The sequence below is a fragment of the Cryptomeria japonica genome, chromosome 10 (assembly GCF_030272615.1).
Source record: "Cryptomeria japonica chromosome 10, Sugi_1.0, whole genome shotgun sequence".
NCBI lineage: Eukaryota > Viridiplantae > Streptophyta > Pinopsida > Cupressales > Cupressaceae > Cryptomeria > Cryptomeria japonica.
Window position 1 is genome coordinate 563,403,810 of NC_081414.1, and position 27,021 is coordinate 563,430,830.

The window sequence follows — 27,021 nt, forward strand, 5'->3', positions numbered from 1 at the left end:
GATCGATGTAGAGCCTTTCATCCTTGGATGTCTTGATGAAGTGTGAGTCCCTCTTCTTTGTCCCATTCGTCCTTGGATTCCGGCTTGAAGAGTGAATGTTGTTCTTCCAACATCTTTTTAACTAGTTTCTTGTTTCATCAACACCTTCCTAGAAGTCTCTTCCTTGAGTTGACATCAAGTACCTGAAAATATGAAAAAAAATTAAGTTAAACAAAATAAGCTTGACGTTATCTTGACAAAGATTAAAAGAATCTCTAATTTTCTGATTAAACTTTGAAAATCAGACTCGGAATCAGACTGAGTATGGTCTGAGAAATGAAAATCAGAACTAAATTGACTTAGAATTTGTGAAATTTAAGCCTAATTTTGAACTTAGAATTGAAAACTAGGTCTAGGGAACTCTGGAAACCTATAATCAGACTCAGAAAATTTCAAATTTTAGTCTGATTTGGACCTCTGGAAGCGAAAATCATATTCAGAAAGGACACTGGAAATCAGAGTCAGACCTTATGCACACCCTGGAAATTTAACTCAGACTCTGAAGATTTCAAATTTTAGCTCTGATCAAGCCTGGAAAAGGTCCCAGAACTTGAAATCAGACCTTATAAACATTCTAGAATTTAAAATTCAGACTCAGAAAATTCTAAAATTTGAAGAACGGAGCCTGATTTTGGGAAATTTCTGAGATGAGAATTAGATTAGGCAATCAAATTGCTTGTAAAAACTAAGTCTGATTTAGGTCATCCCTGCATCAAAAAGCACCCCTATCCTTCTGATGAAATTTGAAAATTAGGTGTAGAACAGCCAAGCATTGGTCTGATAATGAGAATTTAGAAAGAAAGGAGAGAATTTGGAGGCCAAAATCTCAGAATTCTGCCTTAGAAGTGCTTCAGACCTGCAAAAAATGGAGAAGAATCTCAGAGGATACTGCTGATCAACCTTCAATTTCCTTGAACCCTACTCCAGAACCTGCAATTAAAGTTCTAATCTTGACTAAGAATTTTGAAAGGATGCCTTGGACAGTTTGAACTTCACAAGGATGAGAAAAAGGTGTGAATAATGAAATTGCCAAGGCCTATACTTATTGGGAATTCAAATTGCCCTTGCACTGTTTCTTTTTGTTTTAATGGATTTTTTAAAAGAACAATGCACTTGGTCACAATTTGTCCTTCAAATTGCACTTTCCTTGTTTTATTGTTTTTTTTCTATTTTAAAACTCTCTTCTAGAAGCCTTCTCTCTTAGGCGAATTCCCTCATAAGGCAAGTTTTATGCTTAAATCATCTATCTTTCCTCTTCCATCTTGGGTGAACTTTGCTTTATGTTGACTTTGCAAAGTTTAAAAAAAAAAAAAATGGATTCCTCCTTAACTTGGCGAATTTTCAAATATGACAAGTTTTATTGTTTTTGTGTTTTTGATCCATCTCCTCAATCTTTCACCTCCATCCAAGTTCGAATTCCTTTTCCAGCTTTATGTTGCCTTTACCAAGTTCAAATTCTTTTGAGTTCCTCCTAAGTTAGGTGAATTTTCTTTTTAAATGCCTTGGCTTTTCTTATCGCTTTAATTCCACCTCTTTGCTTTATCCATCCAAGTTCAAATTTCTCTTACATCTTTGGCTTTAATTGCTTTTCTTTCCTTTCCAGCCAAAGGCGGACTTTGCCTAGGCTTAAGGAATGCCACCAAGGCCTTAGGGCGGACTTCATATGCTGATGAGGAATTTTTAAATAAGGCATGGCGGACTTAGCATGGGGTTAAGTAAGGTTTTCCACTTAGCTAAGGCGGACTTGGTCATGCCTTAAGGAATTTTATATACTGCAGATGGCGGACTTTGAGTCTTGATATGAATTTGTCATGATGCTGGTATACTTGGACACAATTCTGAACCTTTCTTTCACATTCAATCACCTTCATCTCCCCTATTTGGGCAGACTTGCCATGTATGTTTGGAAGAATTCGAACATGCCATAGCGGACTTCATCTATTCCAAGGAATTCTTCCACCATGCTCAATCCTCACTTGATAATTCTGCTATTTCTTGGAGAATTCGAACAAGGTGATCCTAGACTTAACCATTTCACCATGATTTTTAACTTAGCTTCTGGAACAGATCTTACCTGGTGCCTTATGGATGAACTCTTCTAACTTGCCACTTCTCCTGAATCTGGAACAATCCAAAACGTCAAAAAAGCAAAAAGCAACTTTTTCCAAAAATGTAACTTTCTATTTTTAGAAAAAAAGCAAGTCGAAAAAGCAGTCTCCCGGATTGGCCCCAAAATGCCAAAAACAAAAGTTTCTAAATTTATAAAAGAAAAATTCCTAAAAAAGCAAGTCAGAATTGACCCTGAGAAATTGCAATTTTACGCCTTCGACCTATCAGAGACATCTGTAACATTGAAACATCCTTTCGACCGGTACTTCATTATAGAACTTTTGACGACTTCCCCAAATTTCACAAAACTCGACTGATTTCTGAGTCCCAGAGACTAGAGACCAAAACCTCAAACTAAAAGCAAAACAAAAAAGAGGGGGTCCCCATTTGCAATGGGCGATGTGTGATTACGTCACAACACTTTCCTTCAAAAGAAGCTACTTGTAAATGAAATGAATAAACAATGCACTGAAAACTATAATCCATTCTTGTAATATTAGATATCTTTCCTTGTTCTATGCATGCATTTGAAAGGTTAACACAAACGCTATGTACTGAGTTGAATGGAGTAGTTAAAGGGAGATTTAAATTACATATGCTTATTCATTCTTTCTCACCTTATGCTTTGGTTTTGAAAGCTTAGACTTAGCAAATTAACGTGTGTTAATTGACAATTGGCTAGGGTAGGCAAACAATGACTTAAGCATATTCTCCTTTTTTCATGTTTCCATTTGAAAGCTTATCATAGACAATCTTATATATGGTATTTGAGCTTGACCAAAGTAGAATGAATTGTGAATGTTAAATTTAATGTTTTGATGTAATCTTCATAGTTTCCTTTGGAGGACATTGCCCTTCACCTCCACATCTAGTATCCTTGCGAACTAGGTTATCCTCAAGAGGTGACACTGCTTTAGGCACCATGGTGCCTTACACAATGTAACATGTGTTGCATGAAGATGTGTGCTATCTATATTTTCCTGGTCTCATTTGGTTCCTTTCTTGTGCACATCCCAACACATCTCTTCCACGCATTATCAATATTAAGTGGAATCGCACATGGCAGCAACACCTACATGTGCATCTTCCATTGTTGCTTCTGCAATGCAATGGTTCAAAATTCAAATAAATTGTTGATTTTGTTTGTGTTGAGTTTGTTCATGACAAATTACACACACTACACCACTAGCTATGTAAGAGAGAATGACCCAAGCACCAAGTTAAAAAAACTGTCTTCACTCACTTAATATGTAAAATTATTGCTTACTTACAAACTTTTGAATGTCTTCTTTGCAGTTGCTTAGTGGGAAGGTTGGGCCAAAAAAACCCAAATCTTCAAAAGCTAGCCCTTTGAGTTTTATCCCAAACATGTAGCGCTTATGGATGTGAGCACGAATATAGCTTGTTTGAGGCCATTCGCACAAAGAAGTGCAACAAGTTAGATGCAAAAAAGCCGCAAGGACCTCCTTTCTGTGCAATACAACATTTGCCTTCACACAAAAGAGGAGGGCTCAATTGTACAATAGCTGATTGATGTGGATGACATTGATCAATCTGGCAACAAGAGTGTGCTAGATGATGAGCGCCCTCCCCCCCCATGTTTACAAAAGACGCCATCATTGATTTTGAGAGGTAAGCAAAGAAGGATGTAGCAAAAGAGCCAAGTGTTGAATTGGATGACATGATGGCAAATGATGATGTTGACTCTAAGGAGTTGTGCCTTCTAGTTTGAGGGTGGAGCCGTAGCTAAGTAGGACCACACCCCCCCCCCCATGTTTACAAAAGACGCCATCATTGATTTTGAGAGGTAAGCAAAGAAGGATGTAGCAAAAGAGCCAAGTGTTGAATTGGATGACATGATGGCAAATGATGAGGTTGACTGTAAGGAGTTGTGCCTTCTAGTTTGAGGGTGGAGCCGTAGCTAAGTAGGACCAAGACCATCACTAGGATGTACATAGGGAAGAGAAAATTGTAAATTGTTGTAACTTGCATGGACATGTAATTTTCACTGATCATAATATATATCATATTTATTATTTGTTGCATTCACATGTCAATACAATATTGTACTCTTTCTGTATTCAAATCTAATAAAAACTACTTCCGCAACATTTTACAAACTGATTTGATACATTGTGTAATTGTATTTTGCAAGAAAAATATGTTTCTTTAAGGAATTAAATTTATTTTTATGTTATTGAGTTTTTGCAAAATCACAAATCCAAGTCAAAATTGGGTCTACAAAGATTTGGTGACTTTTTTAACTATTGTTTGGACTATATTGAACATTTTAGGATCTGAAAACCCATGATTGGGCTAGGAGAATCTAAAATGTATGGTTGGAACTCCAGCTCTTGGGATAGTAAAAGCGGATTAATTTCAAAATTGTTGGTTACCTCACAAGAATCTTATTAACTACTAAACAATCAAATAGTATTGCACGACTTGACATCACAATAACGAAAACTTATCATTCAAATAATAGATATATTCTATCAAAATGGAGGCTCATATACCAAATAACTAAATCACATCATACATAATACAATTTATCCCTTCCACGATGAGGTTACAAATTTCAAATATGCTTATTTGCCAATTTGGCAGAAAACATATTTGTTTTCAATTTTCATTTAACTTAATTGACATAGGAGGAGAAAATATATAAAACACCATGGAGTCCTTGCTCTTCAATCAGCAATGTATTTTTGTGGTCTCCTACAGTCTCACTTGTTATCTTAAGGAATTTCCTTAGCAAATGACCACACCTGATAATATAATATAGTTTTGTTATGCATTGACTGGTCTCCTATGAATTTCTTTTGTCTAAAATAAGATTGTTAACATCCAACATGACCCAAATAGTTCAACAAGGCTGAAAATTAAATCTTCCATTAAAGTAAGAACAGAAGGTTTATACCATTCATGGTGCAATAGACAAATAGTGCTCTAGACAGAAATCTACTTGGCTATGTCCTCCGAGTGGGTTTCATAAGTTGAATCTTGATGGGACCTCAAGAGGTGATCCAAGTCTAGGAGGAGCTTTTCAGCAATGAAAGCATTGAGAAAATCACATTTTTTCTTTCCTTACACATGATTGTTCGGTGTCCTCAATGGGCTAGGAAAAAAATCTTTGTGACATTAGATCTCCATACTGTTGTGCTTTGCACACACTCCCCATCGCTGACAGGGTCCCCCCTTTTCTTTTTTGGTTTTCATCTCGCCCCCGGTGTGGGATTTTGATTTTTATTCGCCATGGAGATGCAACAGGTAGTAGTAGTGAGGAAATGATCCTGCAGGAGAGTGAGCCCGCCCGCTTCCTTAAGTCTTGAGCAATTCGTATCAAATGTCAGGCATGATCCCGTCCGTGATTAGAAGGTTGAATCATGAACCGTACAAAGAGATGAGGCATCTGTTAATTTAAGTTGCAAGGCCAAGGGGTGAATGTCAAAGAATCTCGTAATTTTAATGTTCAAAATTCTCACAAGGGAGACTAATTTTCGCATAAGTTTGAAAATCGGCCGAAGATCATTCTGCGTTGGGCAAAAATGTCAATTATCCATGGGTTTTGCAAAAGGGCCTTTCAAGCCGAATTTTGCTTTAACTTTAAACATTTTCAATGTCTCTTCTATCCCGAAAATGAGAATCACGAGAAAAGGCGTCAAACCTTTGTAATTTGCAAAGAGCCTCTTCCAGGCCGAAAACCGGAGGGAGAAAAATGGAAGAGCATTGTTCTTTTAAAACTTTTCAAAAGCCTTCCTTGGGCCGAAAAGCGAATAGTGGTAAAGCGTTGTTCAAAAGCTTTTTCAAAAAAACCTTCCCAGCCCGAAAATAGGGCCTCGCGTGAACTTTTCAAAAAAAGCATTTTAACTTTCAAACTTTTCAAATACCCTTCTTGGCCCGAAAATCACGAAAATAGGTAAAACGTTAACTTTATGAACTTTGCAAAAGGCCTCTTTAGGCCGAAAATGGAAATCGCAGAAGAGGTAAAGCGTTAACTTCAAAACATTTTCAAAAAAACCTTCTCGGGCCGAATTTTGAAAATGAGAAGAAAGGCGTTAACAAAAAAACTTTTCAAAAGCCTTCTTTAGGCCAAATTTCAAAAAGGAGAATAAAGGTAAAGCGTTTAACATAAAAACTTTTCAAAAGTTTCTTCCAGGCCGAAGTCGCGTGGGTAATGGTAAAGCGTTAAACTTTCGCTTTTTGTGAAAACCCTTGCAGTCCGATATCGTGCAGTGGAGAGGTATTAAACTTAAGCAATTTGCAAAGCCTTCCATATACCGAAAAATGCGAAGTTGGGGACTGTGAGGAAGGCGTTGAACTTTTTTTAAAAAGGCCCTTGCAATCCGAAGTCGTGAGGAAGGCGTTAAATTTTGCATTCACCTCCTTTATGCCGAAATGCAAAATCGCATGTAAGGAAAGGGGCGTTGTTCTTAAACTTTTCAAAAACCTCCCTCAGCCCGAAAAATGGAAGTCGCGTGAGGTGAGGTGATTAACTTAAACTTGGCAAACGCCCTTGCAATTCGAAGTCGCGTCAAAGGGAAAAAAGGAAAGGCGTTTAAACCTACAAAGACTTTGCAAAATCGCCCCAAGTCTCCGAAGTTTCAAGAAATCGCGCAAAAAGGGGGGCATTTTTGCTACGCAATTTGCAGAAGGTCGTTTTTGGCCGAAGAACATTCGACGTGGGCAATCCGCCAAGGAAGATTCGATTCTCTCCTTTAAGTCATTAATTTGTGCAAAATTGGTCGTGATGTTTAAGCTGGGGATAGAGAGTGGATGAGAGAATGAAGTTTTGCAGGTTATGATTTTAGAAAGCATTAAGCATAGCATGCAATAACAACCAACTACGGAAATCAACCTTTAGAATGGAATTTCAGACTTCGAGAAATTTTGAAAGTTTAAATCTGATCTTAAACAAAACTCTTTTCCGAGAGTGAAAGATTGGCAATCATCAAAACATTCGAACCCCGAGTCGCAAGCTAGAACATTTGCTCTTGCCGCCGTAATCAATCGGAAGTGGCATTCTTGAAACCCACTCCAAGCAGCGGAACTTAAGCGAAACCAACTTAATTTCCTGCTTCAAATAGCATTTAGTTTCCAAATGATCAGGCTCTATTTAGTGAAACGTCATGCTTTTTCAAAATTCGATGTTCCCGTTGATCATTGGTTTTAAGCACTAACATCGTCCTCTGTTTTGGCTAACCCATTTTGTTGCTTTATCTCGTCTCGTAATCTGTGTCCGGTTGTGCAGAATAGATGCCTAGATCGGCGGTTGAATCCTCAAAGACACCTAGCGCAACTGGAACGTCTCGGGTTTCCAAGTCTGACATTCCCCGCAAGGGCGAGAAAATGAAGTATCAATACCAAAGGGGAGGAGTTAGGGAGTCAAAGGTCCAGAGTGTATGGGAGAACATAGGTGACACGGATTTGGGCCACATAGACATCTAAGATTTCAGGAACAGGGTATACTCTCCAACCGCCTATGGCAAGCCCAGACGGATGATGGGGAGTGGTATTGCTCAAGCAGTTGGCTTCCCTCCGGCCGTGCAGAATTATGAATTAGTGGTTGAGGCTGCTAGACATTATCAGCCAGAAACCAGATTAGTGGTGCTAGAGGGGATGGTGCTAGCTGACTTCACACCTGAAGCCCTTGGGGTGGCATTTGATATCAAATTTCGAGATAATCCTATTGCTACAACTATCGATGAGGCGCAGGTCGCTTATGACATGAATCCTGCCAAATGCAAAACATTGATAAACGAAGAATGGTACAAAGAAAGAAGACCCCCAAGCATTAGAATCAGTAAAAGGACCCCCATAAGTGATTTTCACGAGTATGGTGATATGGTTACCTTACTCAACCGGGTCATGGGACTCCCTCAATCTAATATTTTTGAGGAATGGATGTTCCACTTTACTGAGAAGGTCTTCGCTGGGAAGTCCAAGTTCGACTGGGCTTAGATCATCAGCGACAATATCCATACACAGTTGATCGAGTTTAAAGAAAAGAAGTACTTTACCATGACTTCCTACTTGGTTTACATGTTTGCCCGACACCAGCCACTGACAGGGTTAATCAAGAAAGGTGAGATCGGGAATGAGCCGAATCAGGTGAAGGTGTACGAATGCTACCCTCAGCTGCATTATTATGACATTGCTCAGAGAGAAAAGAATAACATCACTTACGCAATTGGTCAATATGAGCGTGTCAATGATGCCTTTACAATGCGCCTGGTCAGATTAATGCAAGGAGGATTGCATATAAGGCTCTCAGAAGAAGCTATCATTTTGATCCGGAAATATGGTGCGTGTTTTATCCAGTTTCCCAAGTTCACTTACATCAGAATAGCAGGCTTTGAGGGAACACCATTCCGGCTTCCACGCTATCCGTCAAATAAAATAGTCCTCATGGAAGTTGCAAGACAGGCACACACAGCAGGCAATCTGCTCAAAGATAAGAAGCAATGCGGGTTCACCTTCCCCATGATTTTGGGTACGAATCAGGTGAAGGTGTACGAATGCTACCCTCAGCTGCATTATTATGACATTGCTCAGAGAGAAAAGAATAACATCACTTACGCAATTGGTCAATATGAGCGTGTCAATGATGCCTTTACAATGCGCCTGGTCAGATTAATGCAAGGAGGATTGCATATAAGGCTCTCAGAAGAGGCTATCATTTTGATCCGGAAATATGGTGCGTGTTTTATCCAGTTTCCCAGGTTCACTTACATCAGAATAGCAGGCTTTGAGGGAACACCATTCCGGCTTCCACGCTATCCGTCAAATAAAATAGTCCTCATGGAAGTTGCAAGACAGGCACACACAGCAGGCAATCTGCTCAAAGATAAGAAGCAATGCGGGTTCACCTTCCCCATGATTTTGGGTACTCTTGATGTGCACTTAAAAAATTTTGTGCAAGCTGAGGAGTCATTTGCTGAATTAGCGTCCTATGGCCTAAAGAAATATTTCCCTAGGAAGTGTTTCGATCATGATAATTTGGTAAAGAGAGCCTATGGCAGGCACTACAAGGCCAAGGCGTCAATAGAGGATTATTGGAGCAACTGTTTCGATGACTTTGAGGTCCGTTAGCGTGAATGTTCTAGGCTAAGTGTTCAGCAAATGCGGCTTTATGAGTACCGCCAGGTCCCAAATCAGGTGACAGACTATGGAAATTGCTTGCAAGTCCGAGAATTTGAGGCACTTAAGAACCTCTTGCCAGGCATTGATTGGACTCAGGACCCAATCACAGATTTTGAGGCAGTTATGGAAGCTCCAAGGAGGCATACCGATTACTGGCTATCCCAACAAATTGAGAGACTGACCCATGAAGGGACCCAATTTACATACAATCTAATGGGAAGTCTCGATTCCCAGTCTTCGAAGGATGAAGGAACCTCAAGCGCGCCAAAGGAAGAGGTTGAGAAACCTGAAAAGAAGAGGAAGAAAGCAAGAGCCAATAGAGGGACTCGAACATCAAAAAGAACAAGGAGAGAAAAGATTACCATCAGGAGGCCAGAGGTTACTTCATCATCCAGGGACCCGAGTTCGGAGGATGATGTGGTTGAACTTAACTACATACCCACTCCGCCTTCACAAAGTGATCTTGATGCATTCGAGGCAAATAATCCTCAGACACAAGGTGAGCAAGATGCAGCGGTAAGGGTCGTTGGCTCTGATGAACTTGGAAATCAAGTTGAGGAGGGAGAGAATTCATCTAATCAAGAGACTGGTAAGCATGAGCTCACACAGGGAAGTAGGCATGAATTGCAATTGAATAGCGGCGGCAAGGATGACACCACTATTGAGGGAGAACAAAAAAGGGATGAAACTCAAGAACCCGACAAAACTGAAGAGCAACCATCACAGGAGGATACCCGGCAGTTGTTCAGCGAGGTAGGAGAGAACTCAGCCATGAGTGAGGGATTGGATACTGCATCCGTCCCTTCTATGACCGATCAATTGCAGGTAGGTAGTGAGCCAACTGAAGCCTCCAAAGAGCCGAGTGGTAATTTGGCAATTACATCTGGACAGACCATCCCTCATGACTAGCTAATTGCTCGTGCGCAGCGAAAGGAAGCCGTCAAGCACACTATTAACCTGGAGGATATCTTCTCTCGAATAGGAGAAATAAAATCCAAAGGTAAGAAAAAGCCAAAGACTTACTCTAGGATCACTAAGGATGAGCAAAGGAACCGCACGATTCATATTGCCACCCCACCTACAGATAAGCCAGCAAATCAGATTGCATTAGCTGATTACAGTGTTGCAACCATCCCAATAGGGCGAGCCACCAAAGAGCATGAAAAGGAAGAGTTCAGAGATTCCGTACAAAATATGCTCAGACAGCTCGATAAAATGACCGTTGAGAGAGATATGTACCGGGCTCGTGCTGAGCAAGCTGAAGGGTACATATATCACCTACTGAGGCCGTTGCAACATGCCGCTAAATCCCATGTTCCCCCATTGTCATTAACACAAAGGACCACAGCTGAATTTGACGGAGTGCGTGATACCGCCAAGGCCATCAGGGAATGGATTCAAGGCATTAAGCAAAAGGGAGAGCAAATCTTCAAAGATGTACGAGAAATGGCTCTCCATAGGGAATCCACTCTTATCAAAATGTGTAAGCTGAGGAAAGAATGTTATAATGCTCATGAGGCGATTGCCAAGGAATTACCCCTCGTAAGGGCTCTATTTTGGACCTGCACTCAAATCCCCACACTTGATATTATCCTAGATCCCTATGATGTCAATACCTTCAAAGAGTGGTATTGGATTCTCAGCATGAAGAACGACATGAAGGATAATATCAACAAAATGCAAGATAAGTGCAATGACGCTTTGTCAAACGTGAAGGATCTTGGTGAAAAGATCCTCAGATCAATGGTCGTTGGCTGGAAAAGTAGTATGATAGATAATGAGGTACAACCACAATGGGAGGACAGGCTGAAAACCAAAGTCACCTACTCCATGGAGGACCTAGAATTTGCTAGTGGGCTACAGGCGGATATATTGTGTTTCGAGAATCATAAATCCTACTGGAGAGAAGAGCTGGAGAATGTAGATAGCCTCCTTGAGGGTATTCAGTATAAAATGTTTAATCCTCCTATGCCTCCAGCAACTGAGTTGTTCGAGTTGTGCCTAAAATTCCAGGACTACGTTCGGGTAGAGCATGCAGCAGATCGGGATATCTAGGGAGAGTACTTGCGCGACGAGGTCGAATTTGTGGAAAAAGAGTTTACCTTGGGGAAGGGAAAAATGCTTTCCTAAAATATATGTTTCTTTTAAATCTTAAAGTGCACTTTTCAGACAGAGTGTTCTTTCCTAACTACCAAAGCTATTATAAATTTCAAGCTCCATGCATGTGCACTTTTTGGAGCAGCTTTATATTCGGAAGTTATTGATTCCCCTTTTGGTTGTTGTTGATATTTTGCCTCCCATTTATGGGTATGGGCAGTTTTGATTAGAGGATGAATCTGGCACACTTGTCTAAGTTTAATCTTGGTCGTTCATCCATTTTGAGAACTCTATATAAAGGAGTTAGTTTCTCCTTTATTTCAGGCAGAAAGTTAAAGATTGTTGCAAAAACTCTGGCAAAATGTATACAAGTTTTAATGGATGTTAAAGTTGTGTCTTTTTAACTGTGAGTGTATGGTCCTCTTCTCCATCTATTTTATATTTCTGCAACTGTATTTACTTTTCAGACAGTTTCTTTATGCATGTATTTGATGGAAATCTTGGTTCATACCATTAGGAAATAGTTGGTTATTATTCCCTCTGCATGGTTAGTCTAAGCCCAATTTTGTGCTAAGTTTGGTTGTTATATTTGAATGAGTGGGTATAAGAGTCCAGCATTTGTATTTACCAGCTTGAAAATATAAAATTCCTAGATGATTGCACTGGTTTTTACCTAGTTGTGCTAATTAGCTGGCAAAGTAATTTCTGGTTATTTTAAGATTTCCGTCTATGTGTTCAAATATGTTGTCTTAGTTAAGTTAGCTAGCTGTTCTTATTTACTCTTTATCCTTATTCCCCCTTTTTTCCCTTTTTAATTAAAAAGAAACCCGCAAGTCAAGCTGAAATAGCATCAATTAAAACCAATTCCGCCTAACCGTAAGTCCCCTTTGTGTTTCCAGCAAAACACATCAACTGCTAAGCTATCCTGCAGTCAAGACCTGACAACCAAAACCTTGAGGTCATCCCCATTGATCAATTTAAAACAGCATTAGGGATTTCCTTATCTCAAGAGAGGATAGGATACTTAGCATTCTATTCTGCGTTGGCCGGATGAAGTCGTAGTTCCGCGATTTTAGCAACGTCAACACATACCAGGGCCCCCTTCATAGGGATGTAGGTTCCTAGCCTTTAGCCACCTAGCTCATGACATTAGATGGTTTTACTACTTGCCTTGTACAAGCACCCTTTTCAATTTTGGAGTTGGGTCTCTTTTGAATGTGGTATTATTAGGTGGAAGGGTGATAGTTTGCATACTCCCACTGGCATGTTCCTTTTCTCCTTCACTTGTGAGAGCACATGTCTCTTGATGAATGATAACTACTTTGGAGTTGAAGTTATTGAAGTGTTGTGGTCTAAGGCAATAATACTTTCTTGCAAAAAGGGAGGTTGCAGTTCCTTCTCCAAATGTGAGGAAATGGGATCTCCATTTCATGTTTCTCTACACTCTAGTTGATGGTGTCTAAATGGAGAAAAGGTTTGTGGAGTGCGTATCAGCTCTAAATGGCATGGAAGCACTAACATGGATGGGCAATCTCAAGGTTTTTAAATAAAGAAATGTTGGTAGTCAACAGAGAATTGCAAGATTTGAAGGCATTCTATTTGGATCACCATATGGTCATGAAAAGTCCTTTTGCTTTCTCATAATCATGGGATGATAGAGGTGACAAGTGCCTTTACACTATCGTCTCTTGTAAGTAGAGTTCTGGAATGCATCACTAAAAGGGAAGAAATTAACCATAGCATTGAAGCTTCGTTACCTATTGAGTTGTATTGGCAGTAAATTAGGCACAACGAATTCAAAGATGTTGGTAGTGAGTTGAGTGTAGGTGGATAGATCAGGTGATGCAGTTGGTGGTTCTAAGCTTGGGTGAGTGGTTGGGGGATTTTGTGGGCTTCATTGCCCTTTTCTTTTGTTCACTTTTTGCTCTATATTTTGTTTACTCATGTTATTGAGCATTTCGGAGTTTTGATCTACTATTTTGGGTTGTTTCCTTTGGTGGGCATGGTTGTTGTTTCATTATGTTCTAGTTGTTTGGTCAATGTGACCGCTATGTTCTTGTAATCATTTTTTTGAAGCTTCATAGGCAATGCCTTATAGAGAATCCTCCTTATTTAATCAAACAAAAAACATGATAAGGTTTATAAAGTATTCAAGTTGCAATACATAAATGTGACTGAAACATATAGATGTAAATCTGGCTAAGCCATAAGAAGATAATACAAATATCCTCCAAGAGCAAGAATTTAGGATTTTTAAGGAAATACCACATCAAAGTCTTCCATTGATAAGACCGCCAAGTTACATTGTCTCCGTTCTGCTTCACGTCCAATGCGTTCTGCAACATCTTGAGCATTCCCAGTTTGAGAAGCATAAAGTACCAATAGCCTGTGCTTGTCTTCCATTTCTATCCAAACAACACAATAACTTAGCTTTATGATGTCATGAAATTTCATATGTTGCAATGACATGAAACTCAAAATGCATTTTCAGTTTTACCAAAGTCAACTAAAAAATCATGAACCTGGATTGTACAGACTGAATCCCAATACTAATTCGTTGTACTAAAAACCATAAATGTCATCTCTGCATAAAAGGAGAAATAGTTTGCAAATTAGTCAACTCATGCTGAGGTTCCCCTCTACTTTGCTGCCAGTTTGAAACTGCATGCATGTGCAATAATGGGTAACTCAATCTCAAAAGTAACAGGTTGCAAGGAAATTTGTATAATGTCATAACAAAAGATTATGCACAACAAAAAGAATAACTTAAACAAATAAATGTAAGTAAAGGATACCCTTTTTATCAATGAAATGCACTAGAGATATTAAACTCCTGCTGCCCATAATTGTTCAAGGCAAAATATTCACCAGAAATATTGTGTTTAAACTAAATTCTTTCAGATGTTCAGTAGAAACTATCCCCTTGTGCAGGGAGCAAACAAGATATTGATTCCTATCTTCCATTATGATAAATTATACAATTCAAGTAAAGTACAATATCCTCCTCTTGCCCCAAAGGAACCACAGTTTCGGATGCCTGAATAGAAAGATATAAATAGAACATGTATAACTATAAATCTCAACAATAATTACTGGTAAAAAAAAATGAAAAAAAAAGGAAGAATAAGATAAAACTGGTTCAAACAATACAAAGGAATTCGAAGCACAAGCCTCCATCTCATTGAAATTTAGCCCCCAAATATTTCCAGCGATCTTCCTTATTGGCAAGTACCAGCAGCAGATTAAAATTTTGGCATGCAAATTTACATATTATCAGAAGTCTAATGCCAGATACTATTAGTTGTACAGGTGAAATTGAGTAGCCTATTATCCTAAAGATAAACTCAATTCAGATAATAGCAGAGTCTAATTTAATTCTGCATTTCTGAAAAGATTTCTACAGTTTCTCTTCTATTGCCAGGTGATTTTAGCAATGTTGAAATAACTCAACAGTCACTAAAATTTGAGTGGTGATCTTAAATCGAAAGTTACCTGACGTACAAAAATTATTGCTGCATGTCAAATCTTCAACTTCATAAAATTAAATTTTGCATTCTTATTGCATAACATAAAAAATATTTTATATGCTTCCAAAACTAATTTAAATCTTTCATTTCAGAGTGATATTCATACAAACTGATGCATCTCCTAACATATTTTAACTGAACATCTCAGATTTTATGCATAAAGGTCTTCCAAAGCCAGCTAAATACATTTATTTTAAAACTATACTTATATTAGACTATCATCTCCTTATATACTTTGGCTAAAATTAGGGCTTGCTGATTTATAGGCCTATACAGAAAGGACTTTGGGAACAAGGTTAAAAACTCTCACATATTTAAAAGGAAAAAAATTGGAAGGAGTGGCCCCATCATTTTGATAGAGATAAAATTGCAAGTCAAGAAAATATTTTGAAAGATAACACCCTGTCAAATGTGAGGAATCATCAGTTTACGTTGAACAAGGCCAAGTGAAGAGACATTTCAGTTTAAAAGGCATATGAAGAATTCTTTTGAAAAGTTAAAAGTGAAGGAAATTTTATTTTAGGGTGAACAATTTTAGTTAAGATGCTGATGTAAGATGCTCTCACCCATAGAGGATTTCATGGTCCTTCAAGCTATCCTTTTACACAAGCAGCTCATAAGAGAGGTATCATTTGTTTCTAGATTGTAAAAGATGGCATGGGAAGATTTCAAGAAGATTCTTCAATAAAATAGACATAGGATGCGCTCACCTAGAACCAAAGGAAGTGGATATTGGCATAGCCATAGCCAAGAAAATTTCAGAATGGGACTTTAAAGCCCATTTCAACAATAAGCCAATGTAATTTAGAATCTATGGCTGGAAAGGAACTCCAGAATTCTGGTAAGAAGGAAAATCTTGTAGGGAGGACATAGAGAAAGATATAGGCTTCAATGTAAAGAATCGATTAATGCTTGGAGGCCCAAACCAAATAAGCCATATGAAGAAGATGAGGAAATTCTAACAACATGGAAACTGATTAGGATAACCTGATAATGGATTTGGTGTGACAAGTCTGAAAACACCTAATGATGTGTTGGAAGAAACCTCCCAGCGATTGGCAACTCAATTTTGATAGAGCAGTGAAAAGATACCCTAGATTAGCAAAAGGGACCTCTCAAGTATGATAGACAACTTCTAATAATGCTTCCAATCCATTTGGGATGAATAAAAGAGATAAGGCAAAAACAATAGCCAGGGGTACTACATCTGCCTCTAGATCCACCTGATCAACCCATGCAATGTCATCCTTGTTAAAGATAGGATCCTCATTCTTGGTGATTCAATCTAACTATGCCCAATATTTGTTTGTTACGGAAGTGAAGGTTGTATTGAACATGAAAAAAATCATTCAACATTTGCACCAACAACCTGTTGCACTTTTGGGAGTGTAGATTCTCAAACATACTCCAACAAAATAACAATTAGTGTTGGCAGCTAAAAATAGAAAAAATTACAAAAACAACTAAGGTTTGTTCTTTGTTCCATAAACCTACAATGAAAAAAAAAATGTAGAATACAATGAAATTTGAAAAAAAAAAAGATTCAAAATAAAAAATTATCTCCTCAAACTTACTTCAAACTGATGGTGGGCTATGCCAAATCAAGGCTCTCCCAAATGCTCCATAAACTTCTTTAGATGCACCAAGGTTGTTACAAACCTGCCCAAATGGAACTGAAACAATGTGTGTTGCTCAACTTGTGTGCTGGTGTTTTTCTTCTATGGCATGTGATTTTGACTCCAATATTCTTTTTTCTCTTCATGCTTGCAAATGAAATGAGTGTGTTTTTAGAGCGTTGGAATTTATTTGAAGTGCTTAGGTTTTCAATTTTTTATTTCTTTTTTCTTTTTCTTTTTTAACTACCACCATCTAAGTCTACCCGTCAAGACTAATGAGATCCAACAAGTTTGACCAAACTCATCAAGTACTTGGGCCTCATTTTTTACCTCCTCACCTCAAGACTTGCAAAATCTTAACAAGTCTCTACAAGTCCTGTAACAGTGGTTAACACAAATTAGGAGTTGGCATCCAACCATAAATTTCTCGAAGTCTAGGGCCCCTTAACCCTAGGTATATTTAGTCATAAAAAGTCTAACATCTCCAAATGTAAAAGTTCCTTGCCAAGGATTTTCACTTTAGCTCAAATTTATGTTATTTATAAACATTCAAAAACCACCTTAAAACATTGGTTTAAAAGTGTCATTCATATAAATGGTTTACATCCCCTAGTATAAAATCTCTTAACTAAGACCTTGTACCCTAACTATCAAGTAGAGTTCAATCGACATTCATAAAATAAGGATGATTGCAATGTCCAACTCCAAAATAATTATGCAAATCTGACATTAAATTAATTTTAAGCTCTTTTCAAATGTTTAGTATTTGGGACAAATAAGGATTTTAGTATTTAACTCAAAGCTTATCAAACTCAATTTAATCATTGTTTACATCACAATATTACAATTGTACAATAACCAAAAACCCAACAAAGAACAAATTTAACTCCCTATCCTTTCCTTATTACAATAGAATTTGAGTACATTTACATGTTCAACAATAACAGCAAAATTAAACTACCAATGAACAACAAGAAACTATCATTTGTATTCTACGAGTAGACATCAACCAAAACCCCATACTATGCAATTGATTTGCAACCAAATGAAGCTACAATGCAACCTCTAAATCAGAGTGTCCTCCAACCAAACAAATGCAATCCTATAACCTTTGAAATCAATGGGACTACATCCTCTAATCTCAGATAGATCTACAAGTTTTTGTCCTCATATTCACATGCTCAAACACAACTACTCAAAAAGATTTCAAACTATGTTTATATATAGAAATTGACAAATGATCCTCCTTGAATGGATGTGTTCCTTTTTGTATCCCCAAAACAGTGGTCGATATGAGATCTTAGAAATGTCAACCTCATATTGCAAAAGCTTCATTAAATAAAAGCAATGCATTTTCAATCCTCTAATGCCACATGTAATTGTGAATCCACGTTTTTTACTTTTAAACAATGTTCCTAGGTAGGAAAACCTAGCTGGAATAACTTATGGCACCAAAATAGTTCATCAATGTCATTACAACACGTGTTGGGTCAAACAAAACAAAGGTAAGAATATCAGAGTACAAGAGTCAAGGGACCACAAGACTCATACCATTGGTTGAGGTGTCAAAGGTTGAAGGTCGAGCAACAAGCATACCGAGACAAACAATTTCAAAAGTCCAACAACATAAGGAAAAGTGCACATGATGGATGGAAAGCATGATAGAACAAGTACATTCAAAATTCTGATGGAAAATAAAGAAAAGTAAAATTGGATAGTAAATGCTAAGAAGGGGAACTCCAAAATAGAACACTAAAAACCCTAAGAGACAAGGAATAAACCTAATATTTACAAACTTATATTAACAAAATAATGGAATATTACGAATCGGCCTTGCTCAAAATTGCTTGTCCTCAAACAATTGCAAATTTGGATGCTCTAATATTTGAGGGCCTTGCCATGTTGCATCTTCTACAAGGAGATCCTTCCATCAAATCAAAAACTCCTTAGTGCTTTGGTTTCTTAGCTTCCTTTCCCTTACATCCGTTGCTGCTTTAGGGACCAAATCAACTTGCCCTCATCATCTAATGGAGATAATTCTATAAGGCCCATAGAAACAAGGCTTAAGTTTCTCAGATCTACTTGCATTTAAAGAAGATTGTTTGTATGGCTGCAATCTTACAAACATTGTGTCTCCTGTGTCAAATTTCCTCCCTATTCTACAACAATCTACATACAATTTCTATTAATGTTGAGCCTCTTGGAGATTACCCTTAGGTGATTTTAAAATCTCTTGGCTTTGTGTAATGTCCCCTTTTCTAGGTGACATGAGATGAGCAGGGGTTGACCTACCATTCGAGTTCCCGTAGGTCAATGACATGGTTAGGGGACTCATTCTGAGGGTCATGGAGCTTTGCAGGGGCTCTGTGAGCCGTTTTGGACCTTCAAACGACAGTTCCTACTTTTTAGGGAGGTCTCCTATTTTTTAGAGAGAACTGGCAGTTGACTGAATGACCACCTGGGGGACCAAGGAGTAGAGCAGGATCCTTTTGAGCAGTTACAGGTGTTTGGAGAGAGGTTCCTACTTTTTAGGGCGAGTCCCTACTTTTTAGGAGGAACTGTCAGTTGGCCTGCAGGACTCAGACAACATCAGTGATCACAGTGCTTCAGACGGAATTCAAATCTGAGTCGCGGATTTCATGTTATGAATAAATTAGGAAATATTAAAATATTTCCTAAGTTGGATTAAATAATTAATAATAAAGAGAAATAATACAATCACTTTATATTAATAAAGTGGCCCCTTGGCACATTTTCCTAGAAGTTATAACTTAAATATATGGCCACTTTTAATGAGGAATTAGACCCTCAATAGGTCAAACCACTTAGGGGAAGTATTTATTTAATAAAAAGAAACAATTTGACATGTTTTATGATGCCAAAAGTACAACCCTAACCCTAAATTCGAATTAGGTATGTTTTATGTTGAAAACATATCACAAAGGTATGGCAACCATTCTGATTTTTATAACAGCAGTCCTTCATATGAACACAATGATGATTCAAAGGTCATGGCACATGAGGAGGGAGTTGTAGGAGGGATTCCTACAGTTGGCATGCAATATATGAGTGTTAAACAAGAGGGATGCAAGGGGAAAACAAGCCATAGCAGCCCTGACTTTTATGACAGCAGTCTTGCTACTGAGCATAATCAAGATTTCGATGCTTTGGTGCATAAGGATGATGGTTGTGAGGGGTCATCTCATGCAAACACTCATTGTTTGGGTGTTACTGATGCTTTTGATATTGAAGATACATGTCATAATGAGTCTGATTTTTCAAATCAGACCTTAGAAGATGGGAACAAAACAGAAAATGTGCTTAATGGTGATGGTTCCGAGGAGAGTTTGACGGATGTGTGTGAGTCTATCTTGATAGAGGAGGTGTGTGTTGAACTTGGCAAATCAGCAGCCTCTAGCATGTCATTCGAGCCACCCCACGAGGTTAATAACAAAAGTGATATAACTTCTCTTCCTCAAGATATGGCAGCCTTTGGTCAAGAAGAGAATAATGATTTGCATTCTAGACTTGAAGGTACAACTGGTGCAATCATGGGTTATGATAATGTGAATAATACAATCCATCATAAATCAAATTGTCTCCTTGCTGTAGCAATTGCAAAACTCAGAAAATTGGCCCTTTTTGGCAAGATATGAGCTTCCAGACAAATAAATGTAGTGTAGATGAGGGGGATTCCGTCCTCTCACCCAAGATCTGAAGGTTTCCGTCTACAAATCCCAAAACCAACCCTGCAAGAAACGTTGCAGACCTGCAATTACCAATGCTCACCTAAAAACAACTTCAATAATAATTGAAATGCTGCCCCCAATGTCTTTTTAACATGCCTCAAACCCTAATTCGAATTTGGGGTTAGGGTTGTACTTTTGGCATCATAAAACATGTTAAATTGTTTCTTTTTATTAAATAAATACTTCCTCTAAGTGGTTTGACCCATTGAGGGTCTAATTCCTCATTAAAAGTGGCCATATATTTAAGTTATAACTTCTAGGAAAATGTGCCAAGGGGCCACTTTATTAATAAAGTGATTGTATTATTTCTCTTTATTATTATTTATTTAATCCAACTTAGGAAATATTTTAAATATAAAATATTTCCTAATATATTCATAACATGAAATCCGCGACTCAAATTTGAATTCCGTCTGAAGCACTGTGATCACTGATGTTGTCTGAGTCCTGCAAGCCAACTGACAATTCCTCCTAAAAAGTAGGGACTCACCCTAAAAAGTAGGAACCTCTCTCCAAACACCTGTAACTGCTCAAAAGGATCCTGCTCTACTCCTTGGTCCCCCAGGTGGTCATTCAGTCAACTGCCAGTTCTACCTAAAAAATAGGAGACCTCCCTAAAAAGTAGGAACTGTCGTCTGAAGATCCAAAACGGCTCACAGAGCCCTTGCAAAGCTCCATGACCCTCAGAATGAGTCCCCTAACCATGTCATTGACCTACGGGAACTCGAATGGTAGGTCAACCCCTGCTCATCTCATGTCACCTAGAAAAGTGGCCCCTTGGCACATTTTCCTAGAAGTTATAACTTAAATATATGGCCACTTTTAATGAGGAATTAGACCCTCAATGGGTCAAACCACTTAGGGGAAGTATTTATTTAATAAAAAAAAACAATTTAACATGTTTTATGATGCCAAAAGTACAAACCTAACCCCAAATTCGAATTAGGGTTTGGGGCATGTTAAAAAGACATTGGGGGCAGCATTTCAATTATTATTGAAGTTGTTTTTTGGAGAGCATTGGTAATTGCACGTCTGCAATGTTAGTTTTAATTAGGGTGAAGAGCGGATTCCAATTGCCTAAGGCAACATTGGAATCCGCCCTTTAGGAGTTGCACCCCTTTTCCCTCACACGCCACCCCTCTAGGGCTGGGCCCTCTCTCACACGCCAACCTCAAATAGGGCAGACCCTATCCTCACGCCACTTGATGTGGCTTTATGAAACGTGCTAAGGAAATAAGTAATAAATAAATTTTATTTATGCTAAGCCGACTTTAGAGGTTTTACATCTAGAGGAAGATATATATGTGAGTGCATCAAAATGAAGTAAAGAAATATATATCTCATACAATTCGATCTGCTCTGCTCCTAAATGTGATCTGCCCTCCTACACTTGGCGAATCTGCTCCTTGGTGAACTGCAAGAACATTTAGTTATATGCTGCTTCAGCCTGTTGAAGTTATCTTCTGCTGATGGATGTCTTGGTCATCTACAGCTAGGGCATCACTCTACATCACCTTGGCAACTTGTTGTTTGGACAGCAATCAGAGATAAGTATTGTAATCAGAACATTGTGTTAAAGCATAATCAGATCTGAGAATCTTTCTTGCTGGGTTTCTCCTCCTAGGAGGTTTTCCCAGGGTGCTTGTGTGTTGTGTGTTCATTCTGTTCATTTCTCTACTTTTGCTTAATTTTGGAAATTCCTAAACACTAACAACAATTAATATTAATCAGGAAATTAAGATAAATTTCTATTTTCTGAGTATTGTATTAATCTAAAAGACTAAAATCAACATGGTATCAGAGCTATAGGCTAGATCAACTTTCAGATTTCAGAATTTAGTACTCTTTTATTTCCAGATTGTTGTCTCATTCACAAGTCAGGTCAATGGAGCTGGAAGTTGAAGATAGGCTTGATGGAAATCTCAACTTTGTTGCATGGAAGGTTCGAATCATGGTTGCTCTAGAGGAAGATCTTCTTCACTTCATAGAAGCGAAAGAGCTAACTGAACCTACGAATGCAGCTGAGCTAAAGCAATTCAAAAGGGATGTTATCAAGGCCAGAAAGCTCCTTATTGATTCAGTTAAAGACCACCTAGTCACCTCTATTGCCTCATTCACTATTGCAAGAGAAATATTCAGTCATCTACAAGGTACCTATGAAATTAACAATCTCAGTAGGGCAATTACTTTAAGGCAGCAATTACTTAATATCAAAATGTCAAAAGAAGATTATGTTATGTCTTATTTTATGAGGATTTCAGAACTAAAGAATCAGCTAGGTACAATTAGACATAACATGGAAGACAAGGATCTTGTTATGATTGCCCTAAATGGTCTACCACACTCATGGGAGTCCTTTATTCAAACCATAAGTGGTAGAACTGAGTTACCTACCCTAGATCGCCTTAAGAATGATTGCATTCAAGAAGAGTCGCGTCTTATCACAAGGGGGCAACTCAAAAGTCCTCAAGTAGATGATCAACACATGCTTGCAGCCCAATGCAAGAAAGGTGGAAATTGGAAGAAGTATTATCCCAAGAGGAATAGAGATTTCAGACCACCTAGTTCTCAGCATTCTTGGAAGAAGCCAAAAGATATCTCTCATGTTCGATGTTTCAGATGTGACAAATTTGGTCACTATGCTAAAGAATGTCAGAATGATCCTATGCAAAGAGAAGCCAACCTAAATGAAGTCTCTGAACAGAATGATGACTTCTTATTCATCTTTGCCCTGTCAAGCAGCATAACCACAGACAGTAACACATGGCTGATTGACAGTGGTGCTTCCAGACACATCACAGGCTACCGTGATCATCTTTCAGACTTAGTAGAAAAGGATACCAGTCTACATGTGGTAATTGGTGACGATGGTCGATATTCGGTAAGAGGGTCTAGCACTACTTTAAATTTAGACTCTGGTATTTCACTTCACCCTAGTGATATCTTATTTGTTCTTGGAATTAAAAGAAACTTAATTTCCATTTCGACTCTAGAAGATAAAGGTTATCAAATTGCATTTTCTGAGGGAAAAGTACTAGCTTGGCCTAAGAAATCTAGTTTTAAATTTGCTTGTATAATTGGTAATAGATATGATAGTTTATATAAGCTCTCTATTAACCCTGTTCAAGCCCTCATTGATGAGGCTCCCGAATCCTGTGAGCTATGGCATAGAAGACTTGGACACTTACACTATCAAGCACTTCCCTCCCTTGGAAAGTTAGTCAAAGGTATGCCTAAACTCAGTCAAATTCATGATGATACATGCAAAGGTTGTGCTATAGGTAAAAATGTTAAAAGCCCTTTTCATAAAAGTGAAAATAGAGCTAAAGATAAACTAGAACTTGTTCACTCTGATTTATGTGGTCCTATGTCTATAGCATCTCCTAGTGGATTTCTTTATTATGTAATCTTCATAGATGATTTCTCTAGGAAAACTTGGATCTACTTCTTGAAATCTAAACAATCTGATGAAGTCTTAAGTAGATTTAAAGAGTTTAAGGCATTGGCTGAAAACACCTTTGGTAAAAGAATTAAATGTTTAAGATCTGACAATGGAGGTGAGTATACCTCTGGTAACTTTCATGATTTTTGTGTTGAAACAGGAATTAAGAGGGAGTTTTGTGTTCCATACAATCCTCAGCAAAATGGAGTTGCTGAAAGGAAGAATAAAACAATTGTTGAGGCTGCAAAGGCTATGATTCATGATCAAGATTTGCAGACCTTTCTAGGGGTTGAGGCTTCTAGAACAGCGGTATATATTCAGAATAGATGTCCTCACCGTGTTCTAAAGAATATGACTCCTGAAGAAGCCTTCACAGGATCCGAACCTGACATCAGTCACTTAAGAATTTTTGGAAGTCCTGTTTATGTTCATGTGCCCAAGGAAAAGCGAACCAAGTTGGAGCCCTCCGGGAAGAAAGGCATGCTAGTTGGATACAGTGAATCCTCCAAGGCCTTCAAGATCTATATTCCAGGTCAAAGGTATGTTGAGGTAAGTAGGGATGTTACTTTTGAAGAAGATATTGCCTTTAAGAAATCAAAAAGTTCTCTTGTTATTGATGAAGTTAATGACAATCAAGATATGAATGTTGATACGAACCCTGAGATTCAGAGGGAGCCTGTTGAACCTCCACCTCAAGAAGAGCATAATGATCCACCGGAGCCTATGAAACCCACTGATATACCTAGTGACATTGTTGTTAGCAAAAATAGGCCACTTTGGGCAAGAAACACCATTCAAGAAGCTGAAAGATTTGCATCTCCCAGTGGCACTTTCCGAGAAACCAAGAGACCTCAAGTATTCTCCAACTGCGTTGCATTGATGTGCAATCTCATTGAGTCTAAGCCATGCAATGTTGAAGAAGCCTTGAACCATCATGCCTGGAAGCTTGCTATGAATGAAGAGTATCAATCAATCATCAATAATGATGTTTGGAACATTGTGCCTAGACCCAAAGGTAAATCTGTTGTTTCCTCTAAATGGTTATTCAAAATTAAACATAATGCTGATGGTAGTATTGAAAAATATAAGGCTAGATTTGTAGCTCGTGGTTTTTCTCAAAAGAAAGGCATAGACTATGAAGAAGCATTTGCTCTTGTTGCTAGATATACCTCTATTAGAACTATAATAGTTATTGTTGCAGCTAGAGGTTGGAGGCTACATCAAATGGATGTTAAGACTGTCTTCCTTAATGGTGTCATTGAGGAAGAAGTCTATATTGAACAACCTGAGGGTTATGAGATTCAGGATAGAGAAACTCATGTGTGCAGATTGAAGAAAGCTCTATATGGCCTCAAACAGGCCCCTCGTGCTTGGTATGAAAGAATTGATAAGTACTTGTCAAGTTTAAGATTTTGTAAACATGATGCTGACTCTAACATCTACTTTAAGATATCTAATAATGAAATGCTAATTCTAGTTCTATATGTGGAGGATTTATTTCTTACTGGTAAAGATGAACTTATCATTAGATGTAAAAAAGAATTAGCTTCAGAATTTGAAATGAAGGACTTAGGTCTAATGCATTATTTTCTAGGTCTAGAAGTATGGCAAAGATCTAACGAAATTTTTCTAAGTCAAGGAAAGTATACTATTGATATTTTGAAAAAATTTAGAATGATGGATTGTAAACCTATGTCTGCTCCTATGGAATCTAACTTAAAGAAGTTAAGTGTTTCTGCAACTAACTCTGATTTTGCAGATCCATCGGAGTACAGGCAGTTGATTGGATCATTGATGTATCTAGTTAACACTAGACCAGACATATGCTATGCAGTGAATGCTCTCAATCAGTTCATGAGCATACCCAAACATGTTCATCTTGTTGCAGCCAAGCAAATCCTAAGATACTTGCGAGGCACAGTTGGTTATGGGCTGAAGTATCCACTTAACACTTCAATAACCTTGGAAGGTTATTCAGATGCAAATTGGGTTGGAAGTGTCAAAGACAGGAAAAGCACTTCTGGCATTTGTTTCAGCTTAGGATCCACAGTGATCTCTTGGGCTTGCAGAAAACAATCCTCTGTTGCACTAAGTACTGCCGAAGCCAAGTATATTGCAGCAAGTGTTGCCTCTAGAGAAGCAGTGTGGCTTCGTAAGCTTCTTGTTGGGTTGTTTGGACAACCTTGGGTACCTACAATTATACATTGTGATAATCAGAGTTGTATCAAGATGTTTGTCAATCCAGTGTTTCATGACAGGTCAAAACATGTGGAAACTCATTATCACTTCATTCGAGATATGGTGCAAAGAGGTGCTATTCAACTGAAGTATGTCAGCACTGATGATCAGGTTGCAGATACCCTCACAAAGCCTCTATCCAAGGTGAAGTTTGTGTACTTCAGAGACAGGCTTGGGATTTCAGAAAATGAGACCTTGGTTGAGAAGGAGTCTCGTTCCCAGTGATGCATTGTGTTGCATCAACCACACGCTACGGGCAATGTAAGGTGGTAGTCTTCTCAGGGAGAAGAATAATTGTTACCATCCTCTGCGGGCAATGTAAGATGGTAGAAAAGATCCTCACCACCCTATTTGGGCAATGTAAGGTGGCTTCAGTCTTTGCTTGTGTGCAAGATGAAAGTATCTTTTGTTATGTAATTCCAATCTTTGCTTGTGTGCAAGATGGAAGACCTCTGATTATGTAATTTCATTCTATGCTTGTGTCCAAGATGGAAGTCTACTATGTTCTGATTATGTAATCCATTCTTTGCTTGTGTGCAAGATGGAAGATAGCGATATTCTGATTATATTCTCTTCTCCCTAATTAAGAGGGAGTGTTAGTTTTAATTAGGGTGAAGAGCGGATTCCAATTGCTTAAGGCAACATTGGAATCCGCCCTTTAGGGGTTGGGCCCCTTTTCCCTCACACGCCACCCTCTAGGGCTGGGCCCTCTCTCACACGCCAACCTCAAATAGGGCAAACCCTATCCTCACACCACTTGATGTGGCTTTATGAAACGTGCTAAGGAAATAAGTAATAAATAAATTTTATTTATGCTAAGCCGACTTTAGAGGTTTTACATCTAGAGGAAGATATATATGTGGGTGCATCAAAATGAAGTAAAGAGGTCCTAAATGTGATCTGCCCTCCTACACTTGGCAAATTTGCTCCTTGGTGAACTGCAAGAACATTTAGTTATATGTTGCTTCAACCTGTTGAAGTTATCTTCTGCTGATGGATGTCTTGGTCATCTACAGCTAGGGCATCACTCTACATCACCTTGGCAACTTGTTGTTTGGATA

At 38.3% G+C, this 27,021-nt stretch overlaps 1 protein-coding gene across 3 annotated transcripts in view; it reads right to left on the reverse strand.

Moving 5' to 3' along the window:
* LOC131060730 (NADPH-dependent diflavin oxidoreductase 1) overlaps nucleotides 1-27,021 on the reverse strand; it is a 263,737-nt gene that overhangs the window by 229,697 nt on the left and 7,019 nt on the right. For 2 of the 3 annotated variants that reach the window (XM_057994081.2, XM_057994082.2), the window contains exons 2-3: nucleotides 13,911-13,972; nucleotides 13,654-13,793 (exon numbers count right to left, since the gene is read on the reverse strand). In XM_057994081.2, the coding sequence (XP_057850064.2) occupies nucleotides 13,654-13,791 (138 nt within the window). In that variant the 5' untranslated portion in view covers nucleotides 13,792-13,793; nucleotides 13,911-13,972. The remainder of the gene's footprint in view (nucleotides 1-13,653; nucleotides 13,794-13,910; nucleotides 13,973-27,021) is intronic. The other variant, XM_057994083.2, reaches the window with a different exon arrangement.